We start from the raw sequence: 27,972 nt of genomic DNA on the forward strand, positions 1-27,972 counted from the left end.
GACCTTGGTTGAGGAGCTGGTTTTGCAGGAGGAGGAGGCCTTGGTGGAGGAGCTGGTGGTGCAGGAGGAGGAGACTCTGGTGGAGGAGCTGGTGGTGCAGAAGGAGGAGACCTTGGTGGAGGAGCTGGTTTTGCAGGAGGAGGAGACCTTGGTGGAGGAGCTGGTTTTGCAGGAGGAGGGGACCTTAGTGGAGGAGCTGGTTTTGCCAGAGGAGGAGACTCTGGTGGAGGAGCTGGTGGTGCAGGAGGAGGACACCCTGGTGGAGGAGATCGTTGTGGAAGATATGGTGGTGGAGGAGAAGGAGAAAACAAGGAAAGAGGATCAAGTGATGGTGATGCAGGAGAAGAGGAAGCCAGGGGGCCTGGCCCGCATGGGGAGAGTCATCCGCTCACTCCTCCGACGCGTGCTGCTGTGTGGTGGCCGGTCCACCGCACAGTAGAGATGGTGGTGGTCGTTGATCGGTCTGATCCATGACCACTATCACCACACTTACCACACACACCCTGTACCCACCCACCCCGTGACACCCACCACACTCCACACACACCCTGCACCCACCCACCCCGTGACACCCACCATCCACCACACTCCACACACACACCCTGCACCCACCCACCCCATGACACCCGCCACACTCCACACACACCCTGCACCTACCCACACTGTGACACCCACCACCCACCACACTCCACACACACCCTGCACCCACCCACCCCGTGACACCCACCATCCACCACACTCCACACACACACCCTGCACCCACCCACCCCGTGACACCCGCCACCCACCACACTCCACACACACACCCTGCACCCACCCACGCCGTGGCACCAACCACCCATCACACACCACACACACCCTGCACCCATCCACCCCGTGACACCCACCATCCACCACATTCCACACACACCCTGCACCCACCCACCCCGTGACACCCGCCACCCACCACACTCCACACACACACCCTGCACCCACCCACGCCGTGGCACCAACCACCCATCACACACCACGCACACCCTGCACCCATCCACCCCGTGACACCCACCATCCACCACATTCCACACACACCCTGCACCCACCCACCCCGTGACACCCATCACCCACCACACACCCTGCACCCACCCACCCCGTGACACCCGCCACCCACCACACTCCACACACACACCCTGCACCCACCCACCCCGTGGCACCAACCACCCATCACACACCACTCACACCCTGCACCCATCCACCCCGTGACACCCACCATCCACCACATTCCACACACACCCTGCACCCACCCACCCCGTGACACCCATCACCCACCACACACCCTGCACCCACCCACCCCGTGACACCCACCACACTCCACACACCCTGTACCCACCCACGCCGTGACACCCACCACACACCACACTCCAAACACCCTGCACCCACCCACCCCGTGACACCCACCACACTCCACAGACCACACACCCTGCAACCACCCACCCCGTGACACCCACCACACACCACACACCCTGCACCCACCCACCCCCTTGACACCCACCACCCACCACATACCCTGCACCCACCCACCCCGTGACACGCACCACCCACCACACTCCACACACCCTGCACCCACTCACCCTGTGACACCAACCACACTCCACACACACCCTGCACCCACCCCGTGACACCCACCAGCCACCACACTCCACACACCCCCTGCACCCACCCACTCCGTGACACCCACCACCCACCACACTCCACACACACCCTGCACCCACCTACCCCGTGACAACCACCACACACCACACTCCACACAAAGGGTTAAGGGTTTTGAGGGTTACGTGTTTAAAGGATTAGGGGTGGAGAGATCTAGGGGTTTATAGAATTATGGTTTTAACAGTAAAGGGGTATAGAGTGTTAGGGGGTTTGGGATTTTTTATTGTATTTGGGTTATGGTTTCAAAAGGTGAGGAGTTTAGATGGATAGGGTTTTATGGGTAAATCGGTTTAAAGGGTTAGGGATTTAGAGGATTATAAGTTAAGGGTTTAGAGTTTACAGGGTGATGGGTTTAGGGGTTTAGAGGGTTAGGTATTTAGAGGGTGTGTGGTTTAGAGGTTTAGGGGTTTAGAGGCTGAGGGTTTTAAGGGTAAAATGTTTTAGAGGTTTAGCGGTTTAGAAGGTGATTAGCTTAGAGGGTTAGGGTTTTAGAGGGGTACAGTTTAGAAGGTTATGGGTTTATAGGGTTATAATTGTAAGGAGTTTGGTGTCCTGAGGTTTAGACGGTTTATGGGTTTCGATTGTTAAAGGGTTAGTGGTTTAGAGGGCTTGGAGTTTATAAGGTTACGTGTTAAGGGTTTAGAGGTTTTGGGGTTTTTAGGGGATAAGCGTCTTCGATGTTTTGGGGGTTTCTAGGGTTATGGTGTTTAGGGGTTGAGCGTTTTAGGGGTTGAGGATTTTAAGGGTTAGGGGTTTAGAGGGTTGGTGTTTAGAGGGTTAGGGGTCCAGAGATCTAGGGCTTTTGAGAATTCGGATTTTAACGGTAAAGGGGTTTAGAGTGTTAGGGGGTTTGGGGTTTCAGGGTATTTGGGTTCTGGTTTCAAAGGGTGAGGAGTTTAGAAAGGATTTGATTTAATGGGTAAAGGCGTTTAGAGGGTTTGGGATTTAGAGGATTATAAGTTGAGCCGTTTAGAGGTTTACAGGGTTATGGGTTTAGGGGTTTAGAAGTTTAGGGGGTTAGAGGGTGAAGGTTTTAAGGATAAAGGGGTTTAGAGTGTTATGGGTTTCGAGAAGTAGCTGTTTAATGGGTTTATGGGTTTCGATTGTTATAGGTTAAGTGGTTTAGAGGGTTAGGAGCTTAGAAGTTTCGGGGTGTTTCGGGGATAAGGGGTTTCGTGGTTTATAGACTTCGAGGGTTTAGGGGTTGAGAGTGTTAGCGCTTGAGGGGATTCAAGGGTTAGGGGTTTAGAGGGTTAGGGTTTTAAGGTTAAAGGGCTTTATAGTGTTAGGTGTTTAGAGGATTGGGCTATTAGTGGTGTAGGAGTTTAGAGGGTGAGGGGTTTAGCAGGTTAGGTGCCGAGAGGGTTACGGTTTTAGGGGTTGTGGAGTTTAGAGGGTTTGGTGTTTAGACAGTTAGAGTTTTGGGGGTTTATGGGTGGGGTTTTCGAGGGAGAGGTTTTTAGACAGTTAGGGTTTTAAGGGTAAGGTCGTTTAGAGGATTAGGTGTTTAGAATGTTAGAGTTTAGAAGATTTTGGGGTAAAGAGGGTTGGGGGTTTAGAGAGTTAGGTGTTTAGAGATGTATGGGTTTCGATTGTTAGAGGTTGAATGGTTTAGATGGTTAGGAGTTTAGGAGGTTATAATTGTATGTGTTTAGGGGTTTAGAGGTATGGGGGTTTCGAGGGTTAGGGGTTTATAGGGTAATGGGGTTTAGCGGTTTAGAGGGTTATGGGTTTTGGGATTTGGGAGTTTAGAGGGTTTAACACCAAGACTTTGACAACTAATATTATCCATACTAAAGGTGTTTTGGATTTCTCTCCGACACTTAATGGCACTTTTTTATTGTCATGACAAACTTTACTAATTGGCTGTGTCGGGTGGTGTCTGGTTTAACGACACATTTATATTTACACGATCTAACCCGAAAATATATTTATTATGGGTTTAGAGGGTTAGGGGCTTAGAGTGTTATGTGTTTAGAGGGTTAGCGTTTTAGGGGTATAGGTGTTTTAAGGGTTAGGTGTCTTGAGGGTTAGTTCTTTAGAGGGTATGGGTGTTAAAAGTAGATTTGAAGTTTTCGTGACTGCAGGGATCCATACTCTTTGGTTCTTTCGGTAAAGTCACATAGGTAGAAATAAAATAAAACAAATCGCGACGTTTTTATCGCAACACAAGCGATCTTCATCAGGTGGGACAAAACACAAGCGATCTTCATCAGGTGGGACAACCACAGCAAGAAATGCTGAAGTCGGCGGGAGAGCTGCCATGGCAAGAGGTTATATAGTTTAGAGAGGGGGGAAGAGGCAAGGGGACAGAGAGAAAAGGGGGGGGTGTGGGGTAGGAAGAGGGGGGGGCACGTAAGCGCTAGGGGAAGAGGACGTTAGGCTGGTGGGGGGACATGGGCGGGGCAGCAGTAAAACCGGCAGGTAATGATGGAAACAACAACACAAGTTAAGGCATTACCTGGTTGATAACATCCTTCCAGTGATTGTTTAATTTGTATCCATCTTCTCGGTTGAAGTTTTGTCTATACCCTGGAGTCTACAAACTGAGTTGTAACTTCGGCCGCAGTTACGTTGGAGAAATAAAACGACACGTCTCGGACCGTGTTCGCGAACACAAGGCTGATCTGAAACATGGCAGAACCAATACCTCTGCCGTAGTGGCCATTGTTATAACGCTGTAGGCTCGCATGATATTGTTATTTTCGGAGGCCAAGGACAAAACTTCAATCGAGAAGATGGATACAAATTAAACAATCACTGGAAGGATGTTATCAACCAGGTAATGCCTTAACTTGTGTTGTTGTTTCCATCATTACCTGCCGATTACTGCTAGCCCCGCCCACGTCCCCCCACCCCAGCCTCACGTCATCTTTTCCTAGCGCTCACGCGGCCCCCCTTCCTCTCCCTACCCCACACCCTCCCCTCTCTCTCTCCCCCCTTGCCTCCTCCCCCATCTCATACCTGTATAACCTCTTGCCACGGCAGCTCTCCCGCCGACTTCAGCATTTTCTTGCTGTGGTTGTCCCACCTGAAAATATCACTTATGTTGCGATCGAAACGTCGTGATTTGTTTAATTTTATTTAATTTATACCTACGTGACTTTACCGAAAGAACCAAAGAGTATGGATTCCTGCAGTCACGAAAGCTTCAAATAAAGATTAAAATAGTTTAGTTTAATTTGTTCATTTTTGAACAGTTTGTCTTTCCTGTCATTTTTTGTATTTTTTTAGTTATGTTCTGACCTGCCCGATTGGACAGCTGTGAAAACAGATCTTTGTAGCTCATCGATTTCATCCAGTGTAAATAAATATTCAGATTTAAATTCTATTGACCTCTGTGCGAGTCTATGGATTTCTGAGTTTGTGGGCCTCTGTGAGTGTATGGGTCTCTGTCTGAGTCTATGGATCCCTGTGTCAGTATATAGGGTCGCCGTATGAGTCTGAGTGTCTGAAGGAATGTATGGGTCCCTGTTGGAGTCTATGGGTTTCTGGTTCTGGGTCTGAGTGGGAATCTATGGTTCTCTGAGTATGGTTGTTTGTGCGAGTCTTAAGTGCACAAACTGAACTTAAAAAGGGCATTGAGGGGTGCGGAATCCAAGTTGACTATTAAGCTCCCCGCAGTGCAAGCCAGCTCTCTAGTCGTGTCATCATACAGCCCCTGTAATTCTTTATAATAATAATTAGACTTACTCCAGGAAAGCCACGCTGAGTCATAGTAAGGTCCTGAATTTGTTTTTTATTGTAAGATCTTTTCAATCAATGAATAACGAATGCTTACACAAGTGGGGGGAAACCGGAGCACCCGGAGAAAACAAACGTATGTGAAGGGGCAGCAGGCAGCATTTTAAACCGTACAGGTGACGATGGCGATGATCCCACTTGCTATAATGCCTTCTCCTGGCCAGTCAGATGCTTTCTCCTGGCCAGCCAGGAGAAGGCACCTCAATGTCCACGGGAAGGGGGTTTCACAATATTTACTGTGTGATCCACCAACCCTTGCTGCCTTCTACAGTGCTGGATCGCAGGCTTGCGTCACCACCTTCTGGCGAGTATTTGTAGTTATTATTTAAAGCTATATAGCACTCACAAGAACGACTCAAGAGGCGCGAGGAGCCACAGACATGCAGGAAGGAAGCCACGTGGTGAGCCAGCACCAACGATTGTCCAGGCTCTACGGTACTCTATGTATGGAGGCATTATTGGCTAATTAATAACGAGTGTTTGTACAAGTGGGGGAAATCGGAGCACCCAGAGAAAAGCCACGTGTGTGAAGGGGCAGCATTTTAAACCGTACAGGTGACGATGGCGATGAGTCCACTTGCTGTACTGCCTTCTCCTGGCGAGGCAGGTTATGCACCTCGACTTCCACGGGAAGAGGATTTCACAACATCATTGTGCGGTGATTTACGAACCCTCGCTGCCTTCCCCAGTGCTGGATTTGAGACGTGCACCACTAACATCAGGCGAATGATAACAACAACAATAACTATACTTATTACTTGGTAGCAACAGGCGAAAGAAAACAACAGGCAAATTATAACAGGCCAATTAAAACAGGCGAATGATAACAGGCAAATGAAAACAGGCGATTGATAACAGGCGAATGATAACAACAGGCGTATGTTTAGAACAGGCGAGTAATAACAACAATTATTATTTACACTTAGAACTTGATAACAACAATATTTATACTTATAACGTGATCAAGCAGGCCTCAGAGGTGCGAGGAACCACAGACAATCAGGAAGGAAGCCACTTGGTAAGCTGGCACCAACGATTGCCCAAGCTCTGTGACCCTATTGATACGTTTTTATCGACCAGATAGGGAGCGTTACGTGTGGGGGGGAAACCGCCCCCTTCGGTGCCTCCATGGTCCAATAGCTGGTCTTCTTGGCGCCACGGTCCCGAGCCCCCTAAAAGTTCCTCATGGAGCAAATCAACGGGTGGGCCATTGCCTTGTCAGTGCTCATTCATTGCTCCGGATCCCACCTGAAAATGCCAGGCGCAGATCCCCACATCATTAAAGCCACGGGTGCATTTATCCCAGATATAAACAATTGCAAACTATTTGACTATTTTTTTTTTACTTTAACCAGGCAAGGCCCACTGAGCTATACAGCTCTCTTTCAGAAGCGGCCACACAATTACAGCTCAACAAATTGGCTTATTACGTGGACATTAGTAGCCAAATACTCTAAACATGTGCTAATAAATGTGGAGGGAAAACCCGGAGGATCCGGAGAAAAATACACGCGACCACGGGGAGATAGCATACAAACTCCAAATACAAAGGTGTCAGGGTAAGGATTTAATACACGACCTCCTGTATACCCTACAAAATAGTTAACATCTCGCCACCGTGGCGCCCAATTCTGATCACATGACATAGCAAAACGAACGTCGCGGTGCATAACAATAATTCAATTGGGCAATTACTGAGCGTTCATAAACGTGAGGGGATACAGGAGTACCCAGAGAAAACCCACTCGTGCAAGGGGGCAACCCTCTATCCCATGCAGACAGAGATGGTGCTTATCCCACTTGCTGTACTGCCTTCTCCTGGCCAGCCAGGATATGCCACCTCAACACCCACTACACCATGAACTTTGTGAACCGAGTTTAAATTTCTGGCCACGGCGAACATCAGTGGCTATCTCCCTCTTCCTCTCTCGTCCCTGCTATTATCTCCCTCTTCTTCTCGCGTCCCTCCCACCATCTACCTCTCCAATCCGTCCCACCATCTCCCTCTTCCTCCCTCGTCCCTCCCACCATCTCCCACTTCCTCCCCAGTACCTTCCACTATCTCCCTCTTCCTCCCACTTGGCTCTACTATCTCCCTCTTCTCCCGTCCCTCGCACTATCTCCCTTTTCTTCCCCCATCCTTCCCACTATCTCCCTCTGCATCTCCAATCCCTCGCACTCTCTCCCTCTTCCTTCCTCTTCCTTCCCACTATCACCTTCTTACTCTAACCGATCTGCCTAATCCTCCCAAATAACTCCCACTATCTCCCTCTACTTCCCCAGTCGCTCCAACTATCTCCCTCTTCATTCCCCTTTCCTGCCACTATCTTCCACCCCCTTCCCTCCCACCATCTCCCTCTTCCTCTCCCGTCCCCCCCGCTATCTCCTTCTTTCTCTCACATCCCTCCCACCTCCTTCTTCCCCCGTCCCTCCCACTATCTTCTCATCCTCCCCCATTCATCCCACGATCTTCCTCATCCTCTCCCGTACCTTCCGCACCTTCCTTATTTAACACCATCAGGTTCACAGACTCGCCCTCGCTTCTCCCAGTCAAATAGCCTAGCTTAGACACAACCCCCACCATGTTACACTGACGGCATCGACCGAGACAGCCAACAACTATCCGGCCGCCCAATTATCTAGTGAAGACGGCAGCGACCAAGTCGGCAAAGACGACAGTGCCGACGAGACGACTCCACTTCCCAGAACCTGCAACCATGAGCTCTCGCTCTCCGCTGCTTTTATCCGACTCGGCCGCGCCTCCCTTCTCCAACCCACGAGCGGGTTCCAGTGTCTTCCAGGGAGGGTCTCTGTGATCCTTGCCCCAGTGCCTCCGCCCTGCTGACAAACCCGCATGAGGCTCACTGGCGTGTGTACTCCCCGTCCACCGCAGTTGCCGCTGCTGGACAACAACTATTACTCTACAGTTGTACTGCCCCTCTGTACCGTGCCCCCGAGCCATCAACACGGACTCACAGCATCAACACAGACTCACATGATCAACACAGACTCACAGCATCAACAGACTCACACGATCAACAGACTCACAGCATCAATACGGACTCACACCATCAACACGGAAACAGGGTCAGTGAACAAGATGGTGGATGAGTGCATACATGATGTGAGTGGTGGTGAGTTCAAGTTAAGCACCCAGTTTTAAATCTCATTTACTCCCACCACCACCACCACCCTACATACAACAGTCGGAAGTAAATGCCTACACACCCTACATACAATCGTCAGTAGTAGTGGGGAGAAGAGGGCATCAGTGGGGGCGAGGCATGAAGCGTTGAGAAGCCCTCAGATACTCCATAAAACCCCGAGTTTCATGGAGTATAATTTTCAGCATTACAGTTCCATTTTTTTTACGTTAACAAATCTCTCGCCATATATTACACCGTATAGGTAACTAGATTGGGCGAGGGATGGTCTTTTTTGTTGAACAATCAATAAAGCTACGGTGTTGTACTGTGCCCGTATCCGTGTACGGTACTGTGCACTAAAGGAAGAAAAATGGAGCGGCTGAACCTCACTGCCTCCTTACCGGAGGCTGTAAACATCAAGTGACCTGAAAACTGCGATGGGACGTGAAAGACAACATGGAGAGACAAGAGGGCGCCACGTGTGTTCTTCCATGGCAGCAGCAGCATCATCGCAGGCAATGAGGTTCAAATGGGCACAGGAACTTTGAGGTGGACCCACGAGTGTTTGAGCCACAGCGGCGTGCAATCGGCGACCTCTATACGCTTGGCGCAATCCGCACCGTCATTTCACGGAGCCCTTGTCCACTCGACGAGTGCGACGACGCCGTCCCACCGTCATTCGGCGCCTCGTGGTGACATCACAACAGCAAAGCGACAGGTGTTGTTTATTCATTTCTTGAGGCAATTCGAGGGCCCGGTTACATCGCGTTGTGATACACGCACACACCGTCAACATATACTACACCGGTTATAAAAAAAAAGCAGGGGATAGAAAGGTGGGGGAGCAGACCCGACCACAGGTATTGTTTAAAAGACGTCAAGCGGACCGGGGGTTTTAAATGCAAGTCCATGCGGACACCAACATCCGAACGATTGTACCAATAAATCCTGAACCTTCTGGAAGATTTCAGCTCCCGCTGGTTTGGATCAGGGTGATGTTGGGGCAAATTCCATTAATTGGGAAAGGTGGCAATCTTGTGGGAATGTCCTCGCCAGAGAAGAAACTTGTCGCTTCCATGTTTTATTTTCATCCGACGTCCCATTAGCGAGATCCAGAGCGTGACGGACTCATATGGAGTCGGCCTCCTGTAATTTTTCTGGTCTCATTCTCACCACAGGTGAAGGCAGAGCCACACATCAACGTGCCAATGGGGCCACGGTTGAAGTGGTGGGGCCACGGTTAAAGTGGCGGTGGCCACGGGTCATGTGGCCTCTATGTATTTTCCATGTTGAAGGCCGATTGCCCCAAACATTGCCCGTCATATGCAGTGTCACTGAATAACGTGTGAAACATACTGTAGCATATACAAAATTGTATTTTCTTCATACATTAAATACAATAAACACAATAAACATGAAATGCGTATAGGACATTTATAACTCTCTCAATGACCAAACTTGTATTTTATGAACACACTTATACGAGCAAAATATGACAAAAGTGTTCCAGATTTCAGTTTCAATTGAGACTGAAATCCGGAATCATTACCCCCTACTGACAGACTAATAATACCCGCTCGCAGGCCAAGTGCTGATTCACCTTGGGGCCTCGCCTGGTATAGAGGTCGTGGGTTAAATCCCGACGCCTGTATATCTGGAGTTTGCATGTTCTCCCCGTGACCGCGTGGATTTTTCTCTGGGTCCTTCGGTTTTTCCCTCCACATTTAGAAACATGCGTTTAAAAGTATTTGGCTGCTATATATTTCTGCGTGACAAGCCACTTTATAGCGCTTTCATTTGTGGCCCGGTCGTTCCTGAAAGAGAGCTATACAGCTGAGTGGGCCTTACCTGGTAAAATAAAAAGAGATTAGTTTTGTTAGTTTATTTTGTGCCACAGGGGGACAGCTACAGGGGGGGGGGTGCCCATTAAAATGGTCGAGATGAGATGCAACTTAAGGCGCTTGTGACTTCCCAAAAATATTATTTATGGCAGGTTTTCACATCTAAACATCCCGGGTGGCATTGAAGCCAAGAGCTCCCACCCTAGGTGAGTAGCTACGAGAGCGGTGCTGTGCACGGCGACACGCCACTTTCTCCATCTGCCTGACTTGGTATTTTCTTTTTTGTTACTTAAATAAATGTTAATGTTTCGTTTTGTGTACGCGTGTATGTACACCGTTTGGGGAGCGGTGGTGCAGCAGTTAGCGCACTACGAACTCAGCCATCTGAGTACGTGGTGTGGGGTGTGTATAACATCGCAAAACTGGGGAGGACAAAGGCAGCCAGACGTGGGGCTGGCCACACAACCACTTCTGTGCCATGCCGGCCATCATAGGTGCTACCCGTTAACAGCACTTGCCCCAGCAATCTGTTAACGGCGATACGGAGTACCTTTGTCTTTTTGTGCAATTGTGTGCTTCTGTGTGCGACGCATGCGACGATGTGCATGTTTGTGTTTGATAAATGTACATCCGCAATGTGTGTGTGACGCGTATGATGCGCGTGTGTGACGACGGTTGGAACAGCGATTCACGCACTGCCCTATCCACGCGGCGACCTCTCCTCAACGTCTCGAGCCTCGGCGGAGAGCGCCGCGAGGTTCGACTCCAACTCCGGCTTTCCAGGGACAAACCCCCCCCCCCAATGCCCCTCCCCCCAGGCCCATGGGGGGGGGGAAGTCGCTCCCCTCCCTCACTCCACGCTCAGGAACTTCCTCTTCTTCGCCGTGTTCATGTACGGTCGCCAAGGCCACTCCACCTCGGCGGTGGCCGCGTTGTCCAGCGTGCCCAGTTTAATCTCATAGACTGCGCGACACACAAAAGCAAAGATCCCCCCCATGCAGCCTTTAACAGACGGCGTGGGAAAAGCGCTGTTCGTGTGTTAGCATGTAGGAAAGCCAGCACGGCACACCAAGGGGTGGGTGTGGGTGGCCAGCATTACGTCCGATCATCTTTGAATTTACACATCGCATCCGGGGTGGGGGAATGCGAGTCGGGTCACGGTACAGCGAATGCGACCAGAGCAGCGACCCCACCGACTCAAGTTCCGATCCGCTCTACAAGTCACCCGCGGGCCACCTAGCCCGAGGCTAGACTCTTACATTCAGCCCATCATCCTCTCAGGGGTCGATAAAATTTACAACCACTTCGTAGGGAAGTCCACAAGGAATGTGGAATTTCCACCGCCTTTGCAGGGGTGTAAAGTGGAGACGAGTAACAATGTGTCAGGCAGACTTACGCTCCATCTCGAATCACGGTCCCACCTCCTTCAACTCGATGTCCTTGCCGTCGCGCTTGTAGACGTTGTGCCTGTTGGGAGGGGGGAAGGGGGGCACAGAAGTCACGGGAGGGGTCGCGGCAAGTCACACGGACGGCGCTGGACTCTCATTACGTGTCCTCGCAGACGTTTGCCAGTTAGAGGCCAGCGGCCACCCTGTTTAAAACTGCGGATGCATTAACAAATGAACAACATTACGCGCCTTCAGCTTCAGAGATGGCGTTAAATAAAAACTCTGTGCTGTTGCTCGAAAACTAAAGTAAAACGAAACTATTTTTATTTTACCACTGAGCTATGTAGCTCTTTTTCACATAAAAATGTATAGCAGCAAAATACTCGAAATTCAAGTTTCCAAATGTGTAGGGAAAAACCCGGAGGACCCGGAGAAAAATCAAAGTGACCAGGAGGAGAACATGCAAACTCCGAATATACAGGCGGACACACAGCACCTGGCCCAAAAGTCTGCTCACTCTTTCCCATTCCGAGACATCTGCAAGTTGCCGGGTGGTAGGTGTCACGTTCACCGCTGAATCTCGGTACGCGCGAGCGGCTCGGCGTTAATTTTATTTATAGAGGCGTAGCGCTGCTGTTTTTAAAAGGCGTTGCCCTCACCGCAGAGAACCGTAGTGACACGACCGGCACTCTATGGAACAAAACTGTGCCACACGCCCTCCCGCATAGTCTTATGGGAGCAAAAGGTATGTCTTCAGGTCAGAAGACGTACTTGAGTTTTTCTTACGGTTCCGTTTCGACGACGTATATGTACATCATGGAAATGAGAAAGGGTTATAGCCTATACGAGGGACCTTTGTGCTTTGGGGATGGGGGAGGAAGATGTGGGTGAGACTGGCACGGTGCCCGCACGCACCCTCTTTCCGAGTCGCGACGTGAAGTTGTGCATCACGAGGTGTGGGAATGCCTCGGACATCATGTCCACGTCCGGATGTCGTGCCGCATCACCACGCTCGAGAGTGTCAAGTACACCGTGGTATCGTACCACGTGTCACATGAACAGCATGCCGGAAAGTTAGACACACCACAGGTGTCACACAGACTGTACTGGAGAGTTAAACAGACTGCCCTTCCATCTGCGGCATCATACCACATCACACCACATACACAGTTAAAACACCACAATTCCATGTCCGCAGCGTCATACTACACACCGCACATCGTACGCACAGCTAAATACACCTCCATCCCCGTCTGTTGCACCACATCACACACGTCACACCATGCATCACACCGGGGAGCGGGAGCGGAGTGGCTATCTCATTACACTACAAATCCGGTGACCTGACTTCGATTTCCGGTGTGTCCAAGCATCGACAGTGGGGAGACAAAAGGGGCCAGATGCGGTAATGACCACACCACCCACCCCGCCGTGTGCCCTGCCGGCCTTCGTAGGTCGCTCGACAAACAGCACTTGCCCTGACAGCCTGTTAAAGGCTACACGGGGGAGCTTTGTCGACTGCGGTGCGTGCGCGTGCCTGGCATACCGCGGTGCTCATGCAGGACGATGAAGTCGTTGACGGCGTTGGCGCAGCACGCCCACACCAGCGCCTGCAGCTTGTGGCCTCCGTGGTTCATCGGCTGAGCGTTCGGCAGGATCAGCTTCATCTCCTGCGGTGGTGGTGGGAGGGTGGTGGTGGTGTGGTAACATGACAGCAAGCGGTCACACGCCGAGTCCGCTCTTCCCACCGGCGTCCGTCCCGGCCACGCTGCTTTCGCCCCCCCCACTTCCCCGCCCCCCCACTGTATCCGACTCGGGTTGTGTTGTTTGTTTTTTCCATTGCGGAAGCCGAGCCGAGCCGTGCCGGTATACGGGGTCGCCAAACCCCGTGTTGGCACAACTGGGATGCACCATTGGAAAAACTTTACTATTTTTATTTTACCAGGTAAGGCCCACTGAGCTATGCAGCTCTTTTCCAGAAGCGACCTGGCCACAAATCATAGCTCAACTAAGTGGCTGATTCTAAATGCGGAGGGAAAAACCGGAGGACCTGGAGAGAAATCCACGCGACTCCTCGGAAAGAGGCACGCAACTCCAAATATACAGCAGGCATCAGGGTCAGGATTGAACCTGCGACCTCCTGTATACCAGGTGAGGGAGTTAACATCTCGCCACAGTGGCGCCCCCAATGGTACATCTTTCCGTGACCACCGACCGTGCGTAGTGCTACAGTAGATACATTTTCGATGAATGGAAGGGATCGGTCATCGCGAAAAGGCGGACTGAATCGCGAGGAATGAAGTTGACAAAAGCTGCATGCACCAAACCAAAGTGTCCAACGCTCCACCACTTACGACCCCCCCCCCCCACCACACAGCCTCCACCTTTCATCAACAACCAGATTTCTTCTGGTTAACTCAACGGATGCGAGTTGTCTCACACTGCACAAGCCCGATGATTGGTCGACACGACTCGTGTGAGGTGCAAGGAACTGATTCTAAAGCCGATAGAGAACACGTGTGTGTGTGCGGTAATTTAGCAGTTAGCATGCTGCCCCACAAACCTAGTGACCCGAGGTTTATTTCCGTTCATGGCCAACACCAGTGGCGATTATCTGAACTGGTCCTGGGCCTCCCCTAGATCAACTCAGCCTCAAACGAGTACCTAGTGCGGTGTTTAAACATCATTACCAGAGAGATAAAGGTGGCCAGTTGTGGTGCTAGCCACCTACACCCTCGCAAACAGCACCTGTCCCAAAAACCTGTTAAGGCTATATGGGGGACCTCTGTCTTTGCGCGCTTGTACACATGCAATACACGAGGACCCACATTCCTCGTGTGACCCCAAACCCTGTAGCCCCTGCGACCCCGTGCCCGCACCTTGATGAACTGCTTGAGGAGGGAGCTGGGGTCGCGTGAGGTCGTCGCCATGATGTGTGGGTCCTTCACGCCGGCTCAGCGGTACTCGTCATCCATGTGGCTGCTCACTCCTACTGACACGGGGGGGGGGGGGGGGGGGTGGATATAAAGAGGTGGTAGATGGGGCAGGGGGGACGGAGAGGGTAGGTTATCATTTGCCATACTTCACCGTGCAGGTGAGTGCAGGTGTGTGTGTGGGTGGATGGAAGGAGCGACCAGGAATGGTTGAGAATATCACTCTGCAATGATCGCGTTGATTTTGTGTAGCGAGCTGAGCAATAATGAGACCTGGATGAGTCCCAATTGCAAGAGTGGGCGGGTGATATGGCAGGTGAGTGGGTAAATTGAGTAAAATGATGAGTGAGTGAATGAGTGCGTCAGTGCATGTTAAACCTCTTTGTTACAGCACGTAGCCAACCGTGGTAATCGGAAGTGTGACAAACTAACCACAAAAAGTAGTTCTCAAGAAATGAGTTTGTCAATCTAGACGATGATTTAAAAGTGCAAAGCTCCAGTGGCTTCCTAATATTGTAAGGAAGACCGCTCCAGAAGGAAGACTGCTCCAGAAGTACACGTGATGTGGTGACCACGGCCTTCATTTGACATTCCACCAAAATTTACGCCAGCCACCACACACACACACGGCCGACTCTTTTTCCACGTTCACGCCACGGGATTTTTCAAAGTCCACTTGGGAAGCAATCGCCGTGCAGTATTTACGGTCAACGCAACTGCGGCATTAAACCCATTAAACCGGTGGGGGGGGGGGGGGGGGTTGAGGGCCCGCCGTTCTCGAACCGCGAACCTCCGCGGCAAAACACGGTGCCACCGCTTGGCAGGAAGGACCGACGGCGAGCCGGGGATGCGTGCCGACTCGGCGTGTCTAGCGGGCGGAGACGCGCGACGCTTATCCCTCTGCCTCGGGAGTCTCGCGGGAAGGAAGAGAGAGATGCGAGGAGACGTGATGGTGAGGGATGTGAGATCACCCTCCCCTCCCTGGTCGAACTCCACGGCCTTCTGGAGTTCAAGCGCCTCCCACCGCAGGTCCGTAGGCAGCACCAGGTTTTCTTCGGTGACGACGTCAGGGGGACAGGGGGCGGTGGGTGGGGGGCGGGCAGGGGAGAATTAACAAGGAAGAAAAATCATGCGCACGCATGGATTCATTCGGAAACGCTTTCCAACGCGCGGTTGTCTTCTCGCCTGTATTGTCAGACCGTCTTGTCCCATCTTAGTCCGTCTTGCATGTCTCATTGTCTCTAGATCCGTCTCTAGTCTGTCTTGCGTGTCTCAACGTCTCTAGTCTGTCTCGCTGTCTCTCGTCTGTCTTGTCGTCGCGAGCCCATCTCTAGATCCGTCTCGCCGCCCGTTACCATCGAGCGCCCTCTTGAGCTGCGCCTTCTCCTCTACGAGGACCTTCTTGGCCTCCTGCGCCTTGCGGTAGAGGTACTCGCCGTGCAGTTGCGCCTCCTCAGCTGCACCACCAAACAAAGACAAAGATCCCCCATGTAGCCTTCGACAGGACTGTCGGGTGCAAGTGCTGTTAACGAGCAGCACCTTTGATACACGAAGGGGGGTAGGTGGCCAGCACCACATCCGGCCGCCTTAATTTCCCCAGTGGCGATGTTTACACAACGCACCAGGTACTCATTTGAGGCTGAGTTGACCAAGGGGAGGCCCAGGAACGGAATCGTCACCAGTGTCGGCCGTGAGCGGGAATTGAACTCGGGTCGCTGGGTTAGTAGTGCAGCGTAGTGCTAATCGCGAGACGACCATAAACAACAACCGCCATTCGCCACGAAGTGGTGGAGATGTCACCACGGCGCTCGTGCCAGGCTACGTGCAGGTTAAGGCCACATGAAGCAGCAGGAGGTCACAGACAGACAGACCCAGGTTGCCATTGGTTGCTTGACTGAGATGACTGGCCGATGCACCACCTGTGCCCCCTACTGTGCTACACTACCGCTCCCACCTACACAAACTCTCTTGGGCTATACTCTTTGGTTCTTTCGGTAAAGTCACATAGGCATAACATATAAAATAAATTAAATCACGACGTTTCGGGCACAACACAAGCGTCCATCATCAGGTGGGACAAACCACAGCAAGAAACAATTGCCGACGTGGGCAAAAGAGCTGCTGTAAACAAGAGACTATATAGGTAAGAGAAGGGGGGAGGATCAGGGAGGAGAGATAGAGAGGGGGGGTATGAGGGGAGTGCTGAAGAGAGCGGGGCTGGGAGTGGGAAGCTTAAGAAATTAGAGATGCGGAAAGTTAAGGCAACACCATAAAGCAGTTAAGGTTTTACCTGGTTAATAACATTCTTCCAATGATTACTCAATTTGTATCCATCTTCTCGGTTGAAGTTATGTCTGTGTTTATATATCTGGATGGCTTGATGAACAAACCTTTGATAGTAGCCCGAAGGTTTGCAGAGCGGCACCACGATACTCCTAGCGACGTCGTTGATTAATGTCTGTAATTAATATCGATGGTGAATCTCTGTAATTAATATCGATGATTCGATTCCACGAGAACAGATTCCACAAGAATCGATTCCACAACTATTTTAGTAAAGCGAAGTACGCGATTCGATTCAAACGTGTTCGTTCCGGTCTCATCAGAATCGGTATTGATTCTGTGCTGGAGGAATCCAATGAGCTATAAAGCTCTTTGATCAAAGATGTGCCAGTAGGGGGCACGGGGTCATAACGTCACAACAAACAATACAAAAACGATAGGAGTGCAAAGGGAATGGTAGCAAACCACTAAAAATAGATGAAATAAACCATATAAGTTCATACTCTTTGGTTCTTTCGGTAAGAAGTCTCGCTCTCCGTTCCACCCACTACAACTGGCGTCAGAAGTAGCCAAATAGTAAGATGAATCGCTATAATGGAGACGCGAAGAAAAACTCGTACCAGGGCTCCAGTGGAAGAGGAGGACGACTCAACACCACTGGGGTTGGCAGCCCCGGAAGGGGGAGGAGAAGCGACGCCGGCGAGCTGCTCACTGCCCGGCCGCCCAGCGGCTCACCACCGTCAGAGAGGGCGCTTCAGGTGGCTCACTCCCGCCTCGCCCAACTCCTGCACGCGGCGGCATCCATCCTCGACGAAATACATCGCAGGTTATAACCACAACAAATATAATCACAATCACTGCGACCATAATCGCCGTAACCACAAATATAATCATAACCACCAGCTACATAACCACAAGTATAAACACTACTGCCACAAATATAACCATAACCACCACAACCATAACAACCAACATAACCACCACAACAACCACAATGATGCTGATACACTCTCACACCATGTGGGTCCCCTTGTCTCCTTGTGTCTCCCTGTGGGTGAGTGGATGGGTTGGCGAGAGAGTCGGTGGGTTGGCAAGAGAGTCGGTGGGTTGGTGAGAGAGTGGGTGGGTGGCAGAGTGAGTGACCGGTGGCAGAGTGAGTGACCGGTGGCAGTGGGTGACCGGTGACTAAGTGGGTGGGTGGCAGTGGGTGACCGGTGACCAAGTGGGTGGGTGGCAGTGGGTGACCGGTGACGAAGTGGGTGAGAGAGTGGGTGGCTGAGTGGGTGGCCGAGTGGGTGGCTGAGTGAATTGGTGAGTGGATGAGTGCCAGAGTGGGTGGGTGAATGGCTGAGTGGGTGGGTGAGAATCAGTATGTTTTTGCTGGAGGAATCCGATGAGCTATGAAGCTCTTTTTCATAGATGCCCAGAGAGTGGCTGAGTGGGTGGCTGAGTGAGTGTCGGTGGGTGTGAGTGGGAATGAAATCTAACCTGCACCTCTGCATTGCAAATCCAGCGAGCTAACGCCCTGCGTGTGGTGGGGTAAAGTGTGGGCATTGCCACTTTGCTCCAACACGTCCGGACCAGCGTGGAAGAGTAGACCAAATACCTCTATATAGCGGCCTCTAGTGGATGCCTTTTCCAGCAGCAGGCGATTCGCATCCACAACAAACCCGTCCCTCCAGGGATAAAAACACACGGCAGTCTGGGAGTGCCTCTCATCAGCTATGGCTCAACACGAGGGCCACTCTGGGGCCGGTTTCCACCGTCAGCGCCTCATCATCAGCAGCAGCAGGGCCGGGCTCTGCTTGAAGCATCGCCGTGAACTCAGCAGGCGTCTAGGACGTGACGGCTGTGGGCCAGGCGCCTCCTCCTCTGTCTCCCCCCACCACCGCCGCCACTGCTGATGTGTGCACACCGCGCGAGGTTCTCACCTTCAGGCTGAGTCGACGTAGAGGAGGCCCAGCGAGCCGCCGCTTCAGAAGCTTTCGCGAGCCACTGACGGTGGCCGTGAGCGGGAATCCAAATCAGCCGCTCGCCACCCACAATCCACAGCGCGCGCCGCCTCCACTCGCCCCCTGCCTGACTGTAAGTAGCAGCGGGGGGAGGGGGGTGGGCAATGGGGGCGTGAGGGGGGGGGGTTTGAGGGGGAGCATGGGCGGGGGTTGCCAGGGGGGGCAAGGGGGGTCGCGAGGGGGGGGATGCTTGGGGGGGGGGGTTGTGAAGGGGGAGGGGCAGGGGGGGAAAGAGGGAGCATGGGGGAGGAGCTTAGGTGAGGGGGAGGAGCTAATGGCTATTACACCACGCCGCGTCTCGCGCCACGTGCTTCCCCTGGCAGTTTGGCCGTTAGGCGTGGAACCGAGCTGTGGGTGTGTGGTGGCGGTGGTGGTGTGAGTCTTTCTATGTGAGTCTCTGTGTGAGTCTCTCTAAGTGAGTCTCTGTGTGAGTCTGTGTACGTGTGTGTGGGTCTGTGTGAGTCTGTGTGTAGCAGTGACGCGGTATCAAATGAGTACCTGGTGCGATGCGTAAACATCGCCACTGGGGAGACAAAGGCGGTCGGGCGTGGTGCTAACCACCCACCCCTTCGTTTACCGTGCCGGCCTTCATACGTACTGCTGGCTAACAGCACTTGCCCCTACAGCCTGTTAAGGCTCTATGAGGATCGTTGTCTTTGGTGTCCTGTATTAGCAGGAGGAGGAGTGGTGGTGTTAATGTTGGTGGTATTAGTGGTGGTGGTGTTAGTGATGGTGGTGTTAGTGGTGGTGTTTGTGGTCTTAATAATGGTGGTGTTGGTGTTAGTGATGGTGGTGTTAGTGGTGGTGGTTGTTCGAGGTATTGTTGCTGGTGTTAGTGATGGTGGTGTTGGTGGTATTAGTGGTGGTCGTGTTAGTGATGGTGGTATTATTGGTGGTAATGTTAGTGGTGGTGGTGTTAGTGGTAGTGGTGTTGGTGGTGGTGGAGTTGATGTTGGTGGTGGTGTTTTTAGGGTTCGTAGTGTTAGTGGTGGTGTTAGGAGTGGTGTTAGTGCTGGTGTTAGTTGTGGTGTTAGTTGAGGGGAGCGGTAGTGTAGCGGTTAACGTGCTGCGCTACAAACCTGGCGACCCGGGTTCGATTTCCGCTCACGGCCAACACCAGCAACGATTATCTGAACCGGTCCTGGGCCTCCCCTAGGTAGACTCAGCCTCAAATGAATACCTGGTACGATGTGTAAACATCGCCGCTAGGGAGACAAAGGCGGCCAGGCGTGGTGTTAGCCACCCACCCCCTCGTGTGCCATGCCGACCTTTATAGGTGCTCGCTAGCAGAAATTGCCCCTACAGTATATTCAGGCTATACGGGGGATCTGTCTTTGTTAGTGGTGGTGGTGTTAGCAGTGGTGTTAGTGGTGGTGCTAGTGGTGGTGTTTGTCGCGGTGTTGCTGGTGTCCGAACAAAGGAGCGATGGTCACAACAACGACCTTTGACCTGGGCGGCTGAAATGTAGCACGTTGGCACAGTCATCTCAGTCAGTCAACTCTTGGCACCTGGGTCTGACCTGTGACCTGTCAGTGAGCCTTCAGCATTTCACGTGGTCTCAAAGTGCACCTGGCCTGGCATTTGCCGCTACTTAGTGGCAAATGGCGGTCTTTGTTGTTTTTGTTGTGTTTCGTGTTGTGGGTGAGTGGTGAGGTTGTGAGTCTGTGATGATGATGTGAGTCCGTGTTGATGATGAGAGTCCGCATTGTGACATGACGCGTGTTTAGACATGAGTATTGTCGCACACCATCGGTTTTGTGTGACCCTCGCCTGCGTCTCCCGCTCTCCACGCAGAGACCCGGACCGTGCGAGAAACGCAGTGAGCTCTGAGCACCCTACTCTGCAGGTTGCTGCCATGGAGGTACGTGTGGCTCTTCAACTCGTGTGGTAAAATATGGGTGGACGTGTGTTTTCCCCTCGACTTGTGCCTACCTGTCACCTACTTGTATACCTGGATGTGCTTCTCCTTGTCCGCCTGAGTATGTGTATGTCTATCAGAGCGTGTCTCCGAGATCCTGTTGGTGTGCCTGCCTGTCTACGCGTGAGCATTTACAGCACTATTATCTATCCACTGATGAATGAGAATGCCTTCCTCCCTGAGACCTTGCTACCCCTCAAATGCTGTGATGGAATAATCCGCCAAGCGCCGATTTTGTCGCACCATCTCTCTGGTGGCTCTCCTCTCCGATGTGTTTCCTTCCTTGGCTGCTGCTCCGTTATTATTCTTCACTATCAGCCATTGTTGTCCCTCCTTGCCATGGCTCGTCATGCCCGATCCCCAATCACTCTTTAACAATTTGAACAATCCCTGCGTGTGACCTCAAAATCCACGCATCTTTCATTGTGAATCCAAGCATGGCATCTGATATTGGCCAAATATCCCAATGCTGAGAAACGACAACATCTCAGCAGGACCCTCCTGAATGTGGAGCCCAGGATCTCAGAGATGCTGGCTCAGTGCTCGCCTTCTGCACTTGCTCCAACATCTTAATCAAGCCTATGTGGTGGACCTTTGTCTTTGTGTGTGTGTAGATGAGCCGAGCTGGAGAGGCTCGGAGTAACGACACGTCTTGCACCACGTGGAGTGCGCTGTCCTCAGAGGGCACCGGCTCCATCTGTAGCAAATCGCCGAAAGGTAAGAACAGTAATGAGGGACGTCACAGTGGCCACGGTAAATAGTGGGACATCACGATGGCCATGTTGCATGGGGGACGTCACAGTGCCTTTGGTGTATGAGAGATTTTATGGTGATTGTATGGGTGATGTCAAGATAGCAATGCTACATGGGGGACTTAATGGTAATCATGTTTTGATTTAAAGCTTTCGTGGCTGCAGGGATTCATATTCTTGGTTCTTTCGGTAAACTCACGTAGAAGGGCAACAATACAATTATAAAAATATAAAACAATAAAATTCTCACGACGTTTCGACTGCAACACAAGTAATCATCATCAGGTGTGAAAACCACAGCAAGAACCACAGCAAGAAAAATTGAAATTTTCTTGCTGTGGTTTTCACACCTGATGATGATTGCTTGTGTTGCAGTCGAAACGTCGTGAGAATTGTATTATTTTATTATTTTATTGTTTCCCTTCTACGTGACTTTACCGAAAGAACCAAGAATATGGTAATCATGTTGCATTAGAGACTGCATAATGGTTGCCATGTTACATGGGGGACTTCATGGTGGCCATGTTGCATGGGGATAATTATCTGTGCTCTGGCCTCAGTACTGAAACAACATCAAACGCTTTCAGAATTGCTTCTGCGGCCATCTTGAATGCTCTTCCAATATTAGGAAACCACTGAAGCTATGCGCGTTTAAATCATCTAGTTTGACAACTAATATCTATACTCATTCGCTCTTTCGGTAATGTCACCTAGGTAGAAATAAAATAAAACAAATCACGACGTTTCTATCGCAACACAATCAATCTTCATCAGGTGGAACAACCACAGCAATAATAAAATGCTGAAGTAGGTGAGAGAGCTGCTGTGGCAAGAGGTTATCGGTAAGAAAGGGGGGAGGAGCAAGGGGGGGAGAGAGAGGGGAGCTGCGTGAGCGCTAGGGGGAGAAGAAGTGAGGCTGGGGGGGACGTAGGCGGAGGTAGAAGTGGTAAGCTGAGTATGGGACATGGTGGGAAAGTAAATCTGAAAAATCTACCAGTACCTGGCGCGTGTGATGGAAACAACCACAACCAGTTAAGGCTTTACCTAGTTAATAACATCCATCGAATGATTGCTCAATTTGTATCCATCTTCTCGGTTGAAGTTATGTCTATGTTAGTATATCTTTATGGCTTCATGAAAAAACCTTTGATAGTTACCTGAAGGTTTGCAGAGTACCTTGGTCTCGGAAAAAAACAATATCACGCGAGCCCACAGCATTATAACAATGGTCAGACACGGCAGAGGTATTGGTTCTGCGATGTTTCAGATCTGCCTTGTGTTCGCTAACACGGTCCGCGACATGTCAATTCGTTTTCCCAATGTAACTGCTACCGCAGGTACAACTCAGTTTGTCGACTCCAGGATATTGCATGTCAGGATGGGATTAGATCACGGATTTTGTGTACTGTATTGAATCGGACTTGGATCTTGTGTTTGTTTAAGATTTTGGAAATATTTTTGGTAACACCTGCTATGTATGGTAAAGTGATGGTTTTGATAGGCGTCTCAGTGGATTGTTTCTACATGGTTGGAGAAACAGCTTTGCGAATAATGCTGTCCCAGTACCCATTCATCTTAAGAGTCTGGTGTACGTGTTCCAGTTCACTGGCTTGATGGTGTTGGTTGCAAATGCAGTGGCCCTATGGTGTAGTGGTTTGATGAGGGAATTCTTCTGCGCCGGATGGTGGTGGGAATTAGGTTTTAGATAGGTCTCTTCTCAAACAAAACATCCAGGAATTAGTAGCTTACCATCCTTCTCCACTTCCATGGTGAATTTGATGGATGGGTGTATGGAATTTATGTTGTTGAGAAATTGATTCAATGTTGGCAGGCCATGTGGCCAAATGACGAAAGTGTGATCTATGTATCTCTTCCCAAGGAAGGACGTTGGGTGCATGTCTGGATGACATCAGTTTCAAATTTCTCCATGAAAACATTCGCTATCACTGGTGATAAGGGGGGACCCATGTGGGTACCTTGATTTTGTTTGTAGAAAGTACCATTCCTGGTGAAGTAAGTGCCGGTTCAGCATTTCTACTGCTGCATGATTTTTTTCCGCCTGAGGACGACCGCTTGTGTTGCGATCGAAACGTCGTCATTTATTTTATTTTATCCATATGTGACTTTATCGAAAAAAACAAAGAGTAAATGTTAGTAAGGCAGTTCCTAACCAAAGTTGGTCCATGTTGGACCAAGTCTTCAATTATTGCTAAGGTGTCAGGTACAGGAACCTTGGTGAACAGAGAGACTACATCAAAGCTGACGAGCAAATCATCTGGGGACAGTGAAATGCCTTTGATTAGAGAGATAAAGTGAGCTGAGTTTCATACTGCTGAGGTAGTCTTGCCCGTGAATGGAAGCAAGGTCTCAGACAGAAATTGGGCCAGTTTGTAGGGAGGTGAGTTGATAGTGGAAACGATGGGTCGAAGTGGAGTATCTTCTTTATGGATTTTTGGAAGACCATATAATCTGGGTGGTCTATTAGCAGAAGGTTTTAGGGAGAACTGCTTGAATGGTTCGATTAGAGAAGTCGAATTGGTAATGATATTGTTTGTTTTTATAGCCAGGCAGTTGGTCGGATCTTTGTTGATTTTGGTGTAATTGCTATCATTAAGAAGGTCCTGGATTATGTTGCTGAATGTGGTTTTATCCATGATGACAGTAGCATTGCCCTTGTCGGCTGAGAGGATGACTTTGTCCTCTCTATTTTTTAATTTGGTGAATTCAGAGCGCTCGTCCTTGCTGATGTTATTAATAGGATTCTTAGCATTTTTAAAGATGGTGGCAATTTTAAATCTTGCCACGTCTGTCGGGATGTGTCCCAAGCCTTTGAGGGCTACATCTACCTGGGTTTTTATATCATCCACTGGGATGTGTTTGAGGGTGACAGCAAAATTCAGCCCTCTAGCTAGTACCGATTTTAGGCTATCGGAGATTGTGCTGTTACTCTGATTAATAGCAGTCTTTTTTATGTGTGGATATGGTTTCTTTTTTGACAAGTTATTGAATTTAGCAATAAGGTTAACCTTGCATTTGGAAGACATTGTTGTGGCAGAAGAAGCAGTCATGTTATCTACAAGGTTCCAATCAGATGCGGACATTTTATCTTTTGATTTAAAGCTTTCGTGACTGCAGTAATTCATATTCTTACTTTTTTCGGTAAAGTCACGTTGAAGGGAAACAACAAAATAATAATATATATAACAATAAAAAATTCTCACGACGTTTCGACCATAACTCAAACGGTCGTCTTCAGGTGTGTTGGACCAACACCTCGGCCGTGACAGATCATTGTTATAATTCAGTAGGCTCACATGACATTGACTTTTCCAAGACAGAGGTTCTTTGTAAGCCATCTGGCTTCCATGAGAGATTCGTTCATGAGGCTATCCACATATACAAGCACAGAGACAATTTCAACCGAGAAGATGGATTCTATCTTAGCAATCATTGGAAAGATTTGATAAACCATTTCAGGTCTTAATTGATTGTTCACGCTTACAGTGGCTTTCAGACAGCATACATTATAAAAAAATAAAAAAATAAAAAAAATTCGTCTCCCCCCTCCTCTTTTCAGAATATAGATGGACTAGTCCTAAATAAACTGCCAAATCGTTGCGCATGGCGCTAACGTTTTTTTTTATAAATAAATAAATGCGCCGTTTACAAATACATTTATGCAAACCAACACACCTGAAGACGACCGTTTGAGTTATGGTCGAAACGTCGTGAGAATTTTTTATTGTTTTATATATATTATTATTTTGTTGTTTCCCTTCAACGTGACTTTACCGAAAAAACTAAGATTATGACTTTTTATCTGTTAATGTTAAGTGTGATTGTAGGAGACATTTGTCTAAATTATCAAGTTCAAGCCGGAGTATTCTTATCCTCTCTGAGATTAGAGAAAGGCTAGCTCTGAATAAGATCCGTTTAGAGTTGGGTTAAGTGACAGAAGCAGATGTGAGTTTAAATGTGGTCGGTATTATCTTGTTGTCGCGGCATCTCTTCAGAAAGGTGAGTGACTCGATCATGTGAGCCTTCTTGTCTCGCAGTCTGTTAGAGGTTCTAACAGATGTGTGGAACCTATTTGCGTGGTTAGTTTATTAACCTTCCCCCACACTGTTGATTAGCACCATTGGCTACATGCGGTGCAAAAGAATTTCAACATACATAGCTGGGATTGGCAAAAACATCCCAATCCTGAAATATTTACCCTATAAATTGTCAAAATTTAGGTTCACACACCTGTTGTTGTTATTCTCCTCGTGCCTACAGAAATCCTGGCTCACTTTGGCCCTCACTTGACCGACCGTGACAAGCTGGAGCTCGCAACCATGCAAGAAGTGTGGTACTTTGCCCTCGACAACAAACCCAAGGGATGCAACAGGCATGGATATGATGACGACGAACGTAATTACATTCTGGTGAGGCTCACCACAAAACTACAGCCTTGGGGGCGGTCACAGGGCCCAGAGGTAGCGGGGTTTGTGGCTTCTTATTATTGCACCTGAATTACCAACCAGGGCACACACCAACGCGCTTCAAAATCAGAATGTTTAATCCCGAGTAAAGCCCTTTTAGATAAGAAGCAATTTTTCAAGGGAATCTTCGCCAGCAGACAGTATCAAAGCATTCGACAATTACACCCACTCACACACTTACTCACCCACCCCCAGACGCACTCACTTGCTGACTCACTCACTCATTCACCCACTCAATCACTCACCGACCCACTCGCCCACTCACCAATGCACTCACCCGCACACATCTGAATCAGAAGTTTATTTCCCGAGTAAAGCCCATTGAGCTCAGAAGCTCTTTTTAAGGGTGACTCAGCCAGCAGACATCTGAGCATTCCAAATTATGGTTAAAAATAACTTCATAATTCCAAGCAATTTTTTTTGTTAAAATTACATTCGCACTTCTTAAATGTTGTGATTTTAACAATAGTCAGTTTAAATGATTGTACCTTTTGTTCAGTTCCGACATGATCACCTCCACTACCGCTATGAGGTGCTCAAGATGATTGGGGAAGGAGGTCAAGGCCAGGTGGTCCAGTGCCTTGACCACAAGAGGAACACCCTGGTAGCTGTAAAGATCCTGGTGTCACCGTCGAGGTAAGACTTCAGAGACGTGCCATCACGAGGCCGACGTTGTTAAGTCCATTGCCGTGCAATGCGGTGGTGACACTCATGCTTCACAGCGAGAAGGGGGGCCTTGGTTCGGCTCCTGACTCGGGCACCATCGTGTGTGGAGTGTGTACCTTCTACCCCTGTTCTGCATCGGTTCCTTCTAGGTACTCTGGTTTTTCGTCTCTAAAGCTTAAAATACATACACACACAGTGTGAACTGGTATCGGCCAAAACATCCCATTGCTACAAGATTACCTCCACATTACAGTAAGTCATCATTTAATGCTGTAGATACATTCATGAAAAGTTCCGCGTTAAGCGAAAAAGCATTGAGCGAAAAGAATCTCTCCATAAATAATGTAACAATAAAGTTTGGCGAGATGCAATGTATGCATACACTGTGAGATGATGAGACCAATAACTGAGGCTATGCTATAGTAATAGGTTTTACCCTTTTAACTGGCACAAAAACTGACACCTTCTTTGGTTCTTTCGGTAATGTCACGTAGAATGAGAATAAAATAATAAAATAATACACTAAAATTCTCATGACGTTTCGGCCACAATGCAAGCGGCCGTCTTCAGGTGAAAGTTACAGACCTGTCGGGACGACAGAGCTCAACACACCCGAGACGGCTTTTCTTAGAGCTTAGTCTCCACTGGTGTTGGACCAGAAGAGTGGAGACTAGGCTCTAAGAAAAGCCGTCTCGGGTGTGGACCAATCAAATTCAAGGACAGTGCATATTATTATCAGAGTTGTCTCTTTTGTTTGCATTTTGACTGCTTGTGTTGTGGTTATTGCAAACATGATGCCTTGAATAAAGGTGTCAGTTTTTGTGCCAGTTAAAAGGGTAAAACCTATTACTATATCTTGTTACTGGCAAAGGAGGTCTCATAATGAGGCTATGCTGTCACGTTACTTTTATCATTCCGAGTACTGTATCATACCGCTCAACAGTGCAGCTCAAAAAAGTATTTTGTTGTCGACTACTCACAAACCACGTTATGATGGGCGTATTCCGTGTTATAATGGGTGCGTATCTTGTTAGAATGTGCGTGTTCCATGTTGTAATGGTCGCGTTTCTTGTTACAACGGACACATTCTGCATTGTGTAAAAAGTGTTGAAGAACCAC

The 27,972-nt window shown here is 49.6% G+C and overlaps 1 protein-coding gene across 5 annotated transcripts; it reads right to left on the bottom strand.

The window, feature by feature from the left end:
* Window positions 1-9,284: 9,284 nt before the first annotated feature.
* Window positions 9,285-19,177, bottom strand: LOC142905912 (U3 small nucleolar ribonucleoprotein IMP4-like). Of its 5 annotated transcripts, none has more exons than XR_012929923.1 (7): window positions 17,642-19,156; window positions 16,094-16,195; window positions 15,710-15,790; window positions 14,685-14,794; window positions 13,352-13,475; window positions 11,814-11,884; window positions 9,285-11,380 (listed from the first exon to the last, which is right to left on the bottom strand). XR_012929923.1 is itself a non-coding variant. In XM_076053148.1 (7 exons), exons 4-5 carry the CDS (start codon window positions 14,733-14,735, stop codon window positions 13,302-13,304), a joined length of 225 nt encoding a protein of 74 aa, XP_075909263.1. In that variant the 5' UTR covers window positions 14,736-14,794; window positions 15,529-15,651; window positions 16,094-16,195; window positions 17,642-19,177; the 3' UTR covers window positions 9,285-11,380; window positions 11,814-11,884; window positions 12,721-13,301. The 5 variants fall into 5 exon arrangements, 3 of the variants coding, with proteins under 3 accessions (XP_075909263.1, XP_075909264.1, XP_075909262.1); XM_076053148.1 differs by lacking the exon at window positions 15,710-15,790 and adding an exon at window positions 15,529-15,651 and having other exon boundaries at window positions 12,721-13,475; window positions 17,642-19,177; XM_076053149.1 differs by lacking the exon at window positions 15,710-15,790 and adding an exon at window positions 15,522-15,651 and having other exon boundaries at window positions 12,721-13,475; window positions 17,642-19,177.
* Window positions 19,178-27,972: the final 8,795 nt, after the last annotated feature.

This window comes from Petromyzon marinus, chromosome 59 (assembly GCF_048934315.1).
Source record: "Petromyzon marinus isolate PM22_M1 ecotype Great Lakes invasive population chromosome 59, UKy_Petmar_22M1.pri1.0, whole genome shotgun sequence".
In the NCBI taxonomy this organism is placed as follows: Eukaryota; Metazoa; Chordata; class Hyperoartia; order Petromyzontiformes; family Petromyzontidae; genus Petromyzon; species Petromyzon marinus.